The sequence below is a fragment of the Haplochromis burtoni genome, unplaced genomic scaffold (genome assembly GCF_018398535.1).
Source record: "Haplochromis burtoni strain Fernald_Lab_line unplaced genomic scaffold, NCSU_Asbu1 Contig_11, whole genome shotgun sequence".
In the NCBI taxonomy this organism is placed as follows: Eukaryota; Metazoa; Chordata; class Actinopteri; order Cichliformes; family Cichlidae; genus Haplochromis; species Haplochromis burtoni.
In genome coordinates this window covers 4,138,882-4,155,223 of record NW_024582372.1, presented here as the reverse complement: position 1 = coordinate 4,155,223, position 16,342 = coordinate 4,138,882, and the positions used below count along the sequence as shown (strand labels likewise).

At 39.1% G+C, this 16,342-nt stretch overlaps 1 protein-coding gene across 9 annotated transcripts in view; it reads left to right on the top strand.

The window, feature by feature from the left end:
- esrrga (estrogen-related receptor gamma a) overlaps positions 1–16,342 on the top strand; it is a 162,220-nt gene that overhangs the window by 97,894 nt on the left and 47,984 nt on the right. For 8 of the 9 annotated variants that reach the window (XM_042214267.1, XM_014340141.2, XM_042214261.1 and 5 more), the window contains 2 exons: positions 3,222–3,380; positions 14,751–15,175. In XM_042214267.1, coding sequence (XP_042070201.1) covers positions 3,223–3,380; positions 14,751–15,175 — 583 coding nt within the window. In that variant the 5' untranslated portion in view covers position 3,222. The other variant, XM_042214270.1, reaches the window with a different exon arrangement.

Sequence of the window (16,342 nt, the reverse complement as noted above, 5' to 3'; positions counted from 1 at the left end):
GTGTGTGTGTGTGTGTGTGTGTGTGTGTGTGTGTGTGTGTGTGTGTGTGTGTGTGTGTGTGTGTGTGTGTGTGTGTGTGAGTGTTGTGGCATTTGCTCCCTTCAGGGATAGGTGCGTTTTGCATTAGCAAGAATGGCAACTGTCTCATCAATCACTGCATCACCATGTCACACACACACACACAGACACACACACGCACACACACATATGTACACACATACCATGGCATGGTCATTCTGTTCACAGATGGGCCAGCAACACATGAGCGAGTCACTGAGCATCAGAAAGACACCAACGATCTCCTTGCTTTCACACACACACACGCACACACACACACACCGCCACACATCCATAGTATGTCTGCATGTGCTGGTTCTTGTGCTGCTTACATGTACTGACAGGAGCGTGAAATAGGTTAGGTAGAATCACATACATTGCACTTTTCTTTTATTCTCTCCTTTGCTCTACATGCATATTTAAATATTTATGATATGAGCTATTTCTTACATATATGAGTACTTGTGGGATTTAATTTTTCAATTGACTTATTATTTGATGATGTTTAAAAAAAATGTAAAATGTGTAAAATTCAGATTTTCATTTTACATATGTTTAGTACTGTGTTTCTATTTTAGTATACGATTCACATGTGCTGAATTAAATTTTTAAAAAGAAAAAAACGCCTCATGTAAAGAATTGTCTGTTGGCTTTAAGATGCTTTTTTTAATGAGTTTCATTCTTCTGAAATGAAATAAGAACTAGGAAAATCAGATTATGTGGTTATAAAGCGATAAAGCAGAATCTCTTTCGGTAATCCTAAACAGTTTTAGTCCAGGTTAATACAAATATCAGACAGAGCTTTTTGTGGTTTCTCTAAAATATCATAATACAGACTAATCATAAAACTTTGTAAACTCGGGTTTTCTTTTCAGATGTATTTCTCGTGGTTCGTGATTTTTATGGTTTAAACCTAAATATAATAATATATTTCTCTGATTTCAGCCCCTGTCTAAAAAAGCTGTTACAGCGTCATTAAAAATAAAAGTAAATCACCTCGCCGTCTGGTTTTTAGATGTCAGAAGTGGCCCTCGTCTTCAGTCTTGCAACCCACAGCAAAGTATCTGGGGTACTTTGGTCACAGTGTTAGCACACACAGGTGGGCAAGGGAGAAAATATTAATTCAGAATGTAAGCGGGCGGATCGGGAGAAGGTGATCGAATTTTGCCGCAAACCTGAGTTACTTGTTCGGCCAGAAAGTTTTTGATTGATTATAATGGTTTATAATTCCCAGCACCACATGCACCTCATAGTGGATATACTTTAGTCCTTGGTGTCACACCAGAACCACTTCTCCCACCACCACCACCACCACCACCTCCACCCAAAAACAAAAAACAACAGAATTAATAGTTGGCTGTCTATATAGCATTGTGACACTGCAACCAAAGCCAATAAGTGTCTGAAGCAGCAGCAGCAGCAGAAAGATATCGATTCCTTCTATTCACCAGAGTGGAACTAAAACCTACATATTACACACCCTGGCCCTCCACCTCTCACTGAGCCAACCCAGCTCTGTGGATGGATAGAGGGATGGCTGTCAGACAAGTCATTGGTCTGTCTACCTGCCTGTCTATGTGGCCCTCACATAAACAGGAACCCACAGCGGGGACAACATCTCACACTCAGACACACGTGCGTATGTGCCGGTTGTTTGTGTGGTAAACACGTGTCTATCAGTTTGCGACACATACCAACATCCTGCTCTGTTTACCGATACACTTTGCTGGAGGAAACACACACAAACAGGAGTGTCACAGTGTAAAAAAAATTTAAAGAAAGACCTGAAAAAGAAAGATTATTTTATTCATTGTCTTTTAACTTCGATGCATAGCTCAAAGTGCTCCCTGATTTCTACTTTTACATGTTTGGGATGAAATTATTAGTTGGCTTCAGCTCTGTAATTCTTTGGCAAAGTTTTAATATTAAATCAATAATTAGTCTTAGGTTAATTGGGCTAGTATTAGCAGATGTGATTATTATAATCGCTCTCATTAAGCAAAAGCATAAATGCTCAAAAGCAAGCACCTCTTCAGATCTTTGCACTATTTTTGAAGGATTAATTTCTTACTATATGTTTTCTTTCATAGTTTACCAAATCTGAATTAGTATCTGTTTTTTCTCGATTTTATCCACCGGTAGGAAACTGCTTTTCCTTCCACTTCCCTCGCTTCATTTTCCCCCGATAGTTTAAAAGTAGGGCATTCAGATCATTTTATTACAAGCCCAGCCATGATGTAATTTTTTCTTTTCTTTTTTTTTAATTGTTTTTGTAAGGGATGCTTTTGATTCTGTTGCCTGTGGTGACCTTATCACCCCATCGACAGCCCTGCTTCTGATGACGGCACTGGGTTTGATTGAAGGATGGCAGTTCTTCCTCTGATGCTTTTACTTTTATATTTCCTCCATTTAAAAAGGTTTTTTGAGGTTAAAACTGGTAAAACTCGGGACAAAAGTCTCATGTACTAGTTTAAAATTCTGATCTGTCCCCTGTGCGTCTGTCTGAGAGCTTCTCATCTTTCTGCCTACTTGAGATGCTCTCTGAAAATTGCCCTATGTGTAAATCTTGGACCTTTCTTTGTGTATTTATGTTTTTTTCTTTTCTGCCTCTCTCTGTCCTAACTCTGCAGTTGCATAAATCATAATCGTTTTTTTTCTTATGTTTACTGAGGGCTGAATGATTATGTGTGCCTGTTACTGTGCCCTTTCAAGCGCGCTCTGTAATTCAGTGGTCATCCACTTAATTGTAATTTTGTGTTGAAGATTTTTTTTGTTTTTCCATTTCATTTTTGTTTGCTTGTCACTGTGTTGAGCTGAAGAAAGTATTTTATTAAAACAATAAAATGAAAAAGATTTTGTGTTTAGTTTAGTAGTGTTTTGTTTTCTACAGCGCTTTAACCTTTTCAGATTCTGGTACTGAGAAAGCAGAAACACACAAAAATGTAACTTGTCACTGTTTCTATTTTTTTTTCCTAAGTTTTATTTTGTTATTTTACCATTGCCCCTGAACAACTGATTTCAGTGTCATCAGATAGTTTTTATGGCTTTTACGCAACACATAGGAGCCATGTCTCCGCTTTACAGTCCCACTTGCTGTTTTCCTACTTTTCTCTGTTGTATTGTCAGCGCCATCCTTATGTTTCTCACTTTGCTTCTGTCTACAGAATGAACTTATCGAAGGGGCCATTAGTGAACAGCAGCAGTGAAGATAACTCCAAGTCGTCTTATGGTAAATGCGGCGCTGGCGCCTGGAGAATGCACCAGAGCTACGATCCACTGGAGGCCAACCACATGAGAGACGCACATGCCCTCTACAACCCCAGGTAAGACAGACTGACAAGAAGACCACAGACACAAAAGAAGAAAGGGGGAATGACTTAAAAAGGGCAAAACAAAAGTGACTGAATCCATAAATCTACGTTGAGTTTTCTACAAAAGTCACACTTGACCTCTATAAACCTCGGAAGAAGAGAAAGAAAAGGCAAGCATTTGGAGACATCAAAAGCCAGTTTTTATTGGTCAGGATGTGTGCATGTTTGAGACTATTTGGAGAGAACCAACTTTTCTCCACCATCTATTCAAATGTGGGGAGAACGGTTGTGTGCATGTGTGTCTTTCTTTGTGTATTTTTTTAATTCATATGCCTTATCTGTTAAATTAGTTTGAAGTAATTTACATTTTTAACAACACTTTTTATGTTATCAGCTTTACAAACCATCTTCCACTGTTTGTGTCACCAGTATTCTGTATTTTTATCTTTTTTTTTTTTACCTGCCCTCTATCGGTTTCTTTAAATAATTGCCTATAAATCCAAGTTAAGGGTGATCTTCAGTGTCGTTTGGGATCAAGAAGGGGTTCCCCATGGTACGACCAAGCCTTTAATATCTACTCTTTTTTTATTTCAAATTTTGGGAAACCCCAACTCCCTACCCTTGGGAAAAAAATAATTCTCATTTAAACGCCACAATATAGAAAACATACAAATCCACTGTAAACTATATGTTATGATTAAACAGTGCAACTAAAATGAGAATATTTTTCCCTAGTATATATAGAGTATCACAAGGAATTTGGATTCAACTTGTGGCTCAAGGACACTTCAGTAGTGCAAATGCGTCGCAGTGCAGAGGCTTTAAATCACATCGTTTTGTTGAAGGACATTCTCTTTTACCATTACAATTATTCTCCATGCCATCTGTATGTGCAGTCAAACCTGAACGCATGAAAAGCTTCAACCAAAGTGAAATTTCACTTTAAAGTTCTCCAACAAAACCAGTTCTGACTTTATGTTGTTCCGGGCAGGTTTTGCTGAGGCTGTCTTGCTTTATTTTTAGAGCTTATACTGTAAATATGCTTCTTGTTTCATGTTTAAACACAGGAAATGTGTGACGCATTAAATATAGACAAACGTTATCATATCCTTCCTCCTCCTCTTTTGAAAGTTTCTCGGGATAAGAGATAGCATGACATGCCCTGAAAGCGAACGTTTAACTGTAAGTATGCGCTTTCTATATAATTTATATAATTCAGGGGTATTGGACTAGTATAAACAAATAAGTGTATTATTACTGTGTTTAGTGTTACTTGTTGTACATTATTTCACTTTAAAAACAGCTGAATATGTATTTAATTTAAATAGGCTATATTAGAACCTAGTGTAACCAAAAGTGGGTTTCCCAAACTTTGCCTGTCTGTTCTCCAGATCGTGTTTTCACTCTCTGGATTTTGGACATTATGCTTCAAGATCTCACTGACTAACATAATTATCTTAAATGAACATTACTGTGATTTATTATGTTGTTATTATTGTTGTATTATTGCACATTCTTTAGGAACAATATTGATTAGTGCATTATTAGGGTCTTGTGAAGCCCTTTAATTTTAAATGCATGTGTGTGTGTGTGTTCCCGTGTGCGCTGTAGACTGGGAAGTTTTAGTCCAATAGGATTTCAGGGTTAGTCTGGGTCAAGCCAATTAGAGGTCTGGCAAGCCATTCTCACGCAGACCTTCGGCCAGTCACCAGGAGGAGTGTTAGTAGCACAATGTGAGTGTGTTGGCAGACAGTGAAGTCTGGTGATGAGAGGTGTAAAGGTTTGCCAGGGGCTATGGAGTCAGTCCGTGGCTTGAAGTCACACAGTACATTTGTACACATGGATAGAGACACACTAGGCTCCAAAATGGGGAGCATTATTTCGCTTCTATGGTTCAAAACAAACTGCAAATTATATTGTTATTGTGAATTCGGCTGCCGCAAATGTGCCAAGCCTACACAATGACATAACAGTATCCCCTAACTACGGGAGGGGGTGGGGTGGGGGGCAGCACTGTGAAGTTAACAACTTGAGGATTTATCTCAAGACTTGTGCTGAACAAATACAATCTGGGGATTTGCAATTCTGTTAAATTTTTAGAATTTTATTTCTCCTGAAACCGAACTCAGAGTAGTCCTTTCTCACGGCAGGTAGCCTAACTTACCATAAGAACGGTGTCCCTCCCAGTAAGACGTATCTGTGGGACAGGAATACCAGGACTCTAAATCTGAAGCACTTGAACTCAGCCATAATTCATTACCTGTTATAGTTTATTATTATTTATTCTTATGCATGTCCATCTGTGACAAACCAACACATCCAGTGAAAATAGTTTATTTTTAAAAAATGGCCTTAAAAAGCTAACACTAAATATTAAAGTACTAACACTAAATATTAAAGTACTAACACTAAATATTAAAGTACTAACACTAAATATTAAGGTAAAAGTCACCTTACCTCAGTTGAACCTTTACCCCTACACACACACACATACACACACAAGTTTTCACTTACACAGTAAAAGGAACACATTTTCTTACACACACATGCACTATAAGATCACAGGAACACTTCCTTAGGATATCTGACCTCCAACTGTGTTGATGGGATTTGGCCGTGATTTATATGCACTCTCTCTCACACACACTTGCACAGACACACACTTGAACAGCACAGACACACCGAAAATGAAAGAAATCCAGGTTCGGAAGGGACAATATTTAGAAATGAATTTAAATGAATTTAGAATTATAGCAGTGTTTTTATTTTATCTCTTAGAATAACTTTTTTTTCATATCACAGATCTCTACAAAAAAAGCAAAGAAATAAATTGAATTTAATTTGAAGTTTTCTGGGCCCTTTTCTTGCATTAAAACTTTTTTGAATTCTAAAGAAATTTCTTAAATGCTTTTGGAGATCTGCAGTTTTCATTGGACAGCAACAATATTATTCCTCTTTTTATTTAGGCCATCAAACCATGGGAATGTGATTAATGTCAGGCAGCTAGAGTGCGCTTGAATACACACACACACTGTGCTGTAAACTGAGCCCAATGTAATCATAATGATAAAGCAGATTGCCTTAACACACAGATGGGCTTCCCAAAAGCTCTGTGTGTGTGTGTGTGTGCGTGAGTGTGTGTGTGTGTGTGTGTGTGCGTGTGTAAGTGTGTGTGTGTGTAAGTGTGGACAACGCTGATTGGATTGCAGATTTATAGAAGAGGATTACTGCAGGAGCAGAGAGAGAGACAGAGCGAGAGAGGGGAAAAGAGAGAGGGGGTTTCAGACACTCACCTCTCATTAACTTCCACCCTCTTCACCTCGACTCGCCCTATTCTCAATCAAGGACAAACATGCACATGTACACACACATAGATATACACATTTAAAATCTTGTTTAAGTGGAGCATGTCGTTCTTTATATTTACCAATGATATGCTGATTCAGTATTTAAATCTTAGTAATTTGCAAGAAGTTTCAAAAGTAAGAATCCTGCAAAATGCTGCAGCAAAAAGCATTACTGGGTAGTCATTTAAAAACAATACAGCCACATTTTAAAGAAAAAGGTTCTTAGTGACAAGATCAGAAAATGTCCCTTTTTTGTTGCAGTTCGCGAGATTTACGCCAGTTTTGAGCTTTGTATACCTATTATACTGAATGTAAAGTATATTCAAATACATGACATTTAAGGGAAAGACATTCATGAAGGTTCCAGATTAAAGGAAAATGGACAAAGGCGCAGTGTGAAGTGGACAGAAAGAAGCAGTCAGAGACAGACAGAGAGACAGAGATGGCGAAAGACAGTGGGCACTGCAGCAAACCTGATTATGACTGGATGTGAATTAGATTCCCTAACAGATGGTCCAGGAGCGAGACTGTAAGGTGCATCAGCCAGCAGTGAGGGGAGGAAGAGGGGGAGGATAGAGGGCATGGGTGGGAGAGAGGGAAGAACAGGCCAGGAGACTCTGAAGACGAGTGTCAACAGCAGCTTGTGGCAGGTCAAAATGGGCATTTACAGTGAAAAGAATCTTGTTTCACATTTTTATTTAGTGAATTTGGAGTCGGGTATTTCAAGTCTATCACTTTCTCTCTTTTTTGCAGTATAAATGAAGTAAAGTGATAATATACAGAAGTAAAAGTAATGAACTGGGAGAATCCTTAACAGTCATTGCATTTAGATATAAAGTAGTATTACATGTGTAAGGTTAAATATAATCTGTCTAGATGTATTATTTGTGGAATATTGAAGTAAACATTGAAACGCACACGTTGGATGGTGCCTGCTTAGGATTGATTTTCTCTATTTTCACAGCTGCTGTGGATTATTGTACATATTCTGGCTCTGCTTCTCTCTCACACCCTATGATGGATAGGTGTAAATCATCACAATCCTGTAGTGACAGCCCAATTTCCCCAAATCTGATCTGCTTAAAGAATGCAGCTTTGACGCTCTACTCACTTGTGTCTCCTCTCCTCTCCTCTTCCACATTCCGTTTTCCCTTTTATTACACTTTTTTTTCCCTTATTCCGTCTCAGATCGAGGACCATTTTACTTCACACACACATTCTCTCTCCCTACTTTTGCAGCACTGTGCTCTTTTCCCATCCCCTCCTTGCCTCTATCTCCCTTCCTCCCCTTCCTGTCTCACTGGCTCGTTCCTGTGTCACATTTGAAAGCCCTGTCATATTTACTAGAGTGAAAATCCTCTTTCACCATCTGCTTAATATAATGTGCTTTTAATCCGATGGGGCATATTTTGTTTTTAAACACTTTTTATTATACTTTTCCTCAATTTGATTTGATGTGGCGCCTTGCCCAGATCTCTGCCTGTCTCTGTATGAGAGAGAGAAAGCAGGAGAGCTGTACATCTCACTGTACACTGATAGTTAAGTGTGCGCGTGTGTGTTTGGGCGCGTGCTACAGTGCATGTGTGTTGGTGACAACAGCAAGTGTCAGTAAGTGTTTGGAAGGGCTGCTGCGCACCTAATGCTAAGTGATAACACTGCTAATCCACACATACACATAGAAAGAGAGAAGAATGCTAACCTTGATCAATGACCTTTCTTTTATAAAGGAGCCAGCCTACATTTCATAAAACTGACACTCCTGAGTAAAGCATTCTCAATATCGATTGAACAAGCAGTGTGAATGAGTACGTTTATGCATTGAATTCATTTTATATATTGTTCAACTAATAAAATAACTATGCGCATATATGAGAGATATGCAATATCTCCTATAGACTTTACCCAGGAAGAGGATGTGTACAGTACTTTTTACTCTTCAGATTTCACAGCGCATAATATGAAATAAAAAAATAATAAAATACAACAACAGAACTTAAATAAACATCAAATTTTCAGTGATTTATGTATTAAATAAATATTTTTGATATGGTTAATTAGTGGCCCACTGTGCACTGTATGAAGATGAGCCGTTTTAGAAATTTGAAGAACCTTTTTTACAGTAGACAACCATCCTTACAAATACAATGACATACAAAAGATAAAGGAGATGGAAAGGGAGCGAGAGAGGGGCAAACAGAAAGGTGAGGAGAGAGAGGGAGAAGGAGTGAGAGAAAGACACGGGAGACATGGTGACAGAGATAATGCCTGGCAGCAACATACTTATCAGCCAATGCTCCACAAGAAAATGACCTAAATCATCAAGATTCCCATCTGACACACACACACACACACATACACACACACAAACACGAGTTAGTGGTGCACTGACTTCCATTGTTGCCCTGAACATGCTCCCCTTCTTTACATCTTTTTTTCATCTTTATATATAATAATAGACTGTATTTTATGCAGAGTACACACGACTCTGTATAAATCCCTTGAAATTTTGTCATTAAAGAAGTGAATAGACGAGAAACAAAAAGCACGAGGAGAGCGGATGGTGAACTGAAAGTCTGCACATTGATGATTGAAAACTGGTATTTATATGAGCAGACTCAACATGATGCTCCTGAAAAGTTTGCAGTTTGAAAAGTACATAATTCTTAATCAATGGAGAGAGGCTGAGAACACCCGCCGTGTTTTGCTTCCCAATGCTTCTCCAATCACATAGGGATGCGTGTGTTATTCTCTAGACTACAGCTTTAGACCCAGTAGAATATCTCCCTAAGTCTTTCTCGCTTTTTTGTAACACTGCGTGTGAACCATGTATTTGCATCCGTCACATTTAGATTCATACTAGAATTCATAGTGTCTAAACTCTCACGCACACAATCACAGACACAGGAATATAGACACACTTACACTTCCTTTCCTCTGCCAGTCTTTACAGCCCAACAGCCCATCGGGCAGAATGTGTTTTAGCCATTGTCAAATTGATTGTATGTAATCAGGGGTTTATTCTGCAGCCAATGAACTGAATTACAGGTTTCCTGCCCTGACTAACACTGTAACAATTGATCTGCTCCCTGGTGTGTGTGTGTGTGTGTGTGTGTGTGTGTGTGTGTGTGTGTGTGTGTGTATCTTGTGTGACAGGATAGAGAGACGGACAAGAAATGATAGGGGGTGTTTGTGTGTGAGAAGTAGAAACGACGACAGAGAGAGATTGAGACCTAAAAGGAGCAAAAAGGAGAGGGGAAAGAGCCCAGTAGGAGGGAGAGTGGTTTAGATTGACTGTCGCTGTTGGAGTTTTTATTTTGTCTTTTATTCATTTTTGTCACTGAAAACAACTATAATCACCCACACACTGTGATTCCACACACATAAACCCACACTGAAACAACGCATAGCTTTTTTTTTTCTGAGCTCTATTTCGCTGCTTTTAAACTATGCAGTTATCTTGCAGAATGCACAACATAAAACACAGGTTCAACGTTAGACTCACAGGATTTTGCTGTATGTACGTGACCGATACATGATTTCAGCCACCACAAAGCAAAAAGTGGACGTGTCATTGCTTGTAATTGCATAAGAGTGGTCACCTACGTCTTTGAAATTGCTGTGTGCAATTGTTGTGTTCCTATTTTTGCGAAAACATATTCACTACTGTATCAAACTAACTGACATGGAGTTCAACAACCCTCCAAAGATAGGAGACTGTTTAAAATAGAGAGAGAGAAAGAAAAACAAACTGAACAGTATAAGTGTTGAAAAAGCAATTCAATATATTGATGAAATCATTCTATTCATTTGACTATGACAATGTAAATGTAAATGCTTTTTGCTCCTGTTCCCCTCCTTACTCCATTCTTTAATTCAATGTATTTTCTTTTATGTCTTCCACTCTTCCTTCACTTCCTCTCCCTCCCAAAGCATTGCTGGTATCATCTAGATAGAATTGTGTAAGGTTTTCTCTCACTGTTTTTTTTTTCCCCCCCTTTTTGCTTATTGGACTGTGTGTTCTTATCAGCATTGAGAGCACAATGCTTGGTGTGATGGAAAGGTATTAGCCAAGCCGAGGTAGCTACATTGTCAGCACTTCTTCCTGCTCTGTCTCTGTTGCTCCCACTTCTTCTTCTCTGTTTCTCTCTCTGCTTCTTCTGCTCTTCTTATTTTTAGCTGGGGTTTTTTTGCTTTTTATTTTTTGGAGATATGTTTTGTAAGCAGTAAGGCAGTGAAAGCCATCACATCTTTACACCATCCGAAGCCAAAGTTTGGCAACGTATAATTAAATGCAGCTTTGTCATTTTAAATTCCCATGACACTTGTTATGGTAATACTTTTACTAAGTAATGCTATTTCGGAGATCCGGCCCTTTAGAAACATTGACAGAAGAGCCCAGGGCAAGCAAAATAAGCAACCAGACAATCAGAGAAGTTATCAACAAACTGAGAGTTATCTGATTTGGTAGTGACAAGCCGATGTTAGTTCTCTTCTCTTCTCTTCTCTTCTCTTCTCTTCTCTTCTCTTCTCTTCTCTTCTCTTCTCTTCTCTTCTCTTCTCTTCTCTTCTCTTCTCTTCTCTTCTTCTCTTCTCTTCTCTTCTCTTCTCTTCTCTTCTGCTATTATGATCCTCAGCCCAGTAGGGGTGGGTGAAAACAGTTTAGTTGTTTGAGGATCAGTTTGTGTTTATGGCTGCCATCTAGCGAGGTAGTTGTTCAAAGATTGTATATAATAAAGCAGTGCAAGTGCACACAGAAACACAGACTAAAGGAGCGCACAGCAAACAGCACAGAGCAAGGCAGAGAGTAGTTTCTCTAATACGATGATTGTATGTTTGTCCCCGCCAGTTGTCAGGCCACTGCATCACCCTACCACTGTAATGACAGCTTGTCATACTAAAGTGGCCCACCTTCTTTCAAAACACACAAAAAAGCATTTCTTTCTTCTTTCTTCTTTCTTCCTTTCTTCCTTTCCTCCCCATGCCTCCACATATTCATCTTTTATGAGTAACTGTGCCTTCCTTCAAGTGAGAAATGAAAAAAAGAAATAGGCCTGAAAAGAGAGAGAAAATGACAGGGATCGACTTGGAAATGGATACAAGCAAAGCGCGGTTTTGTGTGTGTGTGTGTGTGTGTGTGTGTGTGTGTGTGTGTGTGTGTGTGTGTGTGTGTGTGTGTGTGTGTGTGTGTATGTGCTGGTGTGTGTGTGTGCTGGTGTGGTCTCCCTCAATAAGAGACACCTAAATAGAATATTCAGTGTCTGCAAGAACTAAACAGCGACTTTGGCCGCTTTAAAAATGGTCAGTTTTATAATTTGCATTACTGCTAAAATATAAACCTAAATAAATCCACTCAACCTCATTTGCTAATCTTTTTTGTTTGTTTGTTTGTTTACTGTTGCATTAAAAAAACATTGATACCATAGCCATTTTCCCTAAAATTATACAAAATATACAAAAAATACATTAAATGCAGTAAGTTTGTTAGTGCAAAGTGATTATTTTATGCTATAAGATATACCGCTTCTTTTTTGCCGTACATGATACATAGTGCTGTTCAATATAGAGCAATCAGCTTATGTGCTAATTACTTGACTATATTTGTAACTTTGTAGGTTTCAATATCACGAGCATCAAAATCTTAAAGATGGCAAAAAGAAAATGACGTTAAAACCGTATTCTTTAACGGAACTGAGCAGAACCGTTAATACCAAAATGTGATTACTTTGCTTCCTTGTGTTTTACTGTTATCATCTCATAAAACGCTGCTTACATCTTTAAGCCTTGTCTGAATAAAGGCAAAGAACGGCAAACACATTCGAGCTGTTTCCACTTTATTTACATTTCTTTAAACACCTAAAAACCTAAAGAATTGATTAAACAGAGACCCAATCCCTTCTCTCTCTTCACACTCATCTGAAGAGCAGACAAGCACAATAAGACTGCTCTTTCAGCACTGAGCCATCGCTACATAGCACCATAATTATACTGATAACATACATACATAAATGCATTCAACCTCTCGCTCGGCACAGCGCACTGGCTGTGATTTCTTAATCTTCTTTCCTCTTCTCCTCTCCTCTGCATGCGTGTCTTCTTTTTTTATTCTTTTTTATTCCTCCCCCTTCGACTGCCATTATTTTTCATTTATAAGCACAGTTAGAGAGCGCGAGAGAGCACTGAGGGGAAAAAAGACGAGATAGAGGAAAAAGGGGGAGAAGAAACTGGAATGGAGAACGGAAAGATAGATAGATGAGAATTTGAGAGAGAAGGAAAAAAGCGCCTGAGATCTTTTGGCACTTAAACTCTTTCACTTAATGGTACTCAGAGGGATTGACGGTCAAAAGGAGGGGCCACAAAAGAGCATAAAGAGTGAGAAAGGAGAGATTAAATCATCACCATCACATCATCTACTTAAATGGTTCTACTCTCTTTTTCTGTCACCACTGTTTTTCATCCCATAGACACAGAACATAGACATCCTCTTGCGATCTCTTTCCTTTCCATTTACACTTTTTTCTGTACCACCTGATACTGTCTGTGCTTCTGCCTTTCCTTCTATATGTCTCCATAGACTCTCTTTCTATCCCTAATTTTCTCTTCCTTGATTTGTGTCCAAACCTTTCTCACAATGTCAGCCTCTTTCCAAACTGAAGGCCCAACTTAGCATCCGATAAATGGATTTATAGACACTGGTGAATACCGCAAACCCACGATAAATGGAGTCACTGAATTAAAAGAACCTCCAGCAAGGGTTTAATATATGATGAAAAAGGTGAAAAGGCCAAAGCATTCTATATCATAAATGTCAATTCACATTTGAACGGGAAAATTTCAGGGGAAAAGAGTGTTTCCTACATTACAATGCGTTTGCAGGTTTTTTGCAGGCCTTCTTTCTGCATATCAGTCATGTTAAAGCCGAGATGCAAATTAAAAGAAAAGGTGTTGTTTATCAGTAGACAATCATCAGTCACTGCAGTCCTGCAACTACTCTTTTTTCCCCATTCTGTCTGTCTTTTGCATTAGCTGTCTGCCTGTCTGCCTTTCTGTTTTCCTGTCTATATCCATTCTTCATTCCCCCACCTGAACAGCTCCCCATTCTCCAACCAGGCACTGTCTGTGTTTTATGGGTCCCTGTAGAACGGGGATCTTTTACAGGCCGACTGGACTTTAGAAGCCCCTCGTTTAGCAGCATCCTGCCTTAATTAAAAACCCCTTTTGTGCTTTCTGCCTTTAACAATGAAAGGGGAGAGAGAAAGGAGGGAGGGCAGGGTTAGAGAGACAGAGAGTAGTAATGCGTAGAGGAAGAGAAAGAGTGGGCAGAGACAGAGAAAGAGAGACAGTCAGAGATGGGAGTGAATAGAAAGTGATAGGGAGAGAGGCAGATAGATAGTAAGGTAGACAAAGGGAAGGATGGAGAGATATGGACAGAGAGAAGATAGCCGTTAATTACAACTGCCATTAACAAGACACCAGCCTCCTTAGGGAGTGGAAGAAGGAAAAGCAGGAGAGGAAGGAGGGAGATACGAAGGGAAGGAGAATGTAAGAATAGTACTACAGTGATAGTCTGGCTCTGATTAGTGAGTTTTATTTAATACATACAAAATATGCATACATTTATTGTTTTGCATCGTGCAGCTTTTAGTAACTTTTTAGACTGTAAGCTGTGCTTGAATATGACAATGTATGTCTCTTTGTGTATGTGCTGTCTTTCGGATGACTGAGCAGCAGAGGAGCTGCTTACTGATTACCTTCATGTAGAACACGCTGCTATTGACTGGAGGGTGACGGATGATCTTGGCCCCGTGGATGGGGATGTGTTTGTGGTACTCTAGATGCCGCTCCGCTACTCTCATGAATGTGGTTTTCCCCAATGAACCACAATATATTTGTGTCATTAAATATTGCTGAATATGACTTTACATTTCTCCCTTCCCCTATGCAGTGCCCCTAACTTTCCACACTCATGATTATCTTTCTTCATATTAACATTTTCCTGTAATGTTTTTTCCCCTCTTGTTCTGTCTCACTCTCTCAGGCTTCTCTGCAGAATGTCCAGTAAGGAGCGCCACCTTGAGTCCAGTTGTCCGTCCTCTTATATAAAGACTGAGCCGTCTAGTCCTGCCTCCCTGACTGATAGTCTAAACCATCACTCCCCTGGTGGCTCCAGCGACGCCTCAGGCTCATATTCGTCCACGATGAACGGTCACCCCAATGGCTTAGACTCCCCAAGCCTTTATGGCTCCAACGCAGGGACCCTAGGACCTGCTGGCGGCCCTGGATCAAAGCGTTATGAGGACTGTTCATCAACCATTGGGGAAGATTCACAAATTAAGTGCGAGTACATGTTGAATTCCATGCCCAAGAGGCTGTGTCTCGTGTGCGGGGACATTGCGTCAGGTTACCACTATGGAGTGGCATCCTGCGAGGCCTGCAAGGCCTTCTTCAAACGCACCATCCAAGGTTGGCTTCTATTTTAACTTTGTATCTACATTTGTCTTTGTTTCGCTTGTCTACATTTCACTCTACATCTTGCCTCTTGCTGTTTAAGCTCCACTATTTCGTTTATCTCGCTTGGTTTTGTTTTAATATTTTTGTTAGTGGTTCAGTTCTTCCACCAGTTTTTTCATCAAAATCTGTGGTTGTGTATTGTTTAAGATTAGACTAGAATAGCTGCTTGTTTGTTTGTTTTTATAAATCCATTTGACAGTGTCTTAAAGACAGCAGTAAATAATATAAATAATATATATTAATCAAAGATAAAGAAACTTTTTAAAAATGTAAAGACGTTAGTAGGTTGGCTGCAGAGACAGCAAGGTCATATGTTTGAGGTAAGCATGATGCTCTCTATATTGACCTAAATGGTATCCTTAAAAAAGCTTTCACCTAAAAGTACCTAAAACCTTGATAAAAGTAAAGTGAATATTTATACTATTTTTAATAAAAGGAACAGACTAATCAAATTACACACACACTCAGACATGCACACACACCTGAACTAAATTCAGGACATATGATGAAAGCCTCAGGCCAGATGTAAACCCAGATTTTTTATAAGGTACGTCTCCCTCCTCCTCTGCTAAGTGAGCCACCAGGACACCCACATAGCCTATTTCCTCTTTCCCCTTCACCCATTCTCCCCATCACACACGTTCACATTTATACATCTATCTAGGTACATAAACCAACCCCCAAAATCTACACCCACTTTTTAACCTCAACCTTGACCTTTTCTTCACGAATAATTTTGGAGCAGTGTTTGCATTCCCAGATCTAGCTGCTCATACATCACAGGAAGCGGTTTAGCCATAAGCTTGTTGTCTGTGCGATAACGTAGCATCAGAGTCGGGTCACGAGTCATGTCTAAAGATCAAGAGTTCAGGGGTTGAAGAGAGAAAGGATAGAGAATAATCCACATGATGAGAGGAGTGCCAGGAATGAAGCACACTATACTGTACAGGAAGATTAACAACTTGATTGATGATCTTTGTGTTGTGTTTTGTTTTGTTTTTTAATTTCACAGTAGAAATTTGATGATAGATAGATAGATAGATAGATAGATAGATAGATAGATAGATAGATAGATAGATAGATAGATAGATAGATAGATAGATAGATAGATAGATAGAT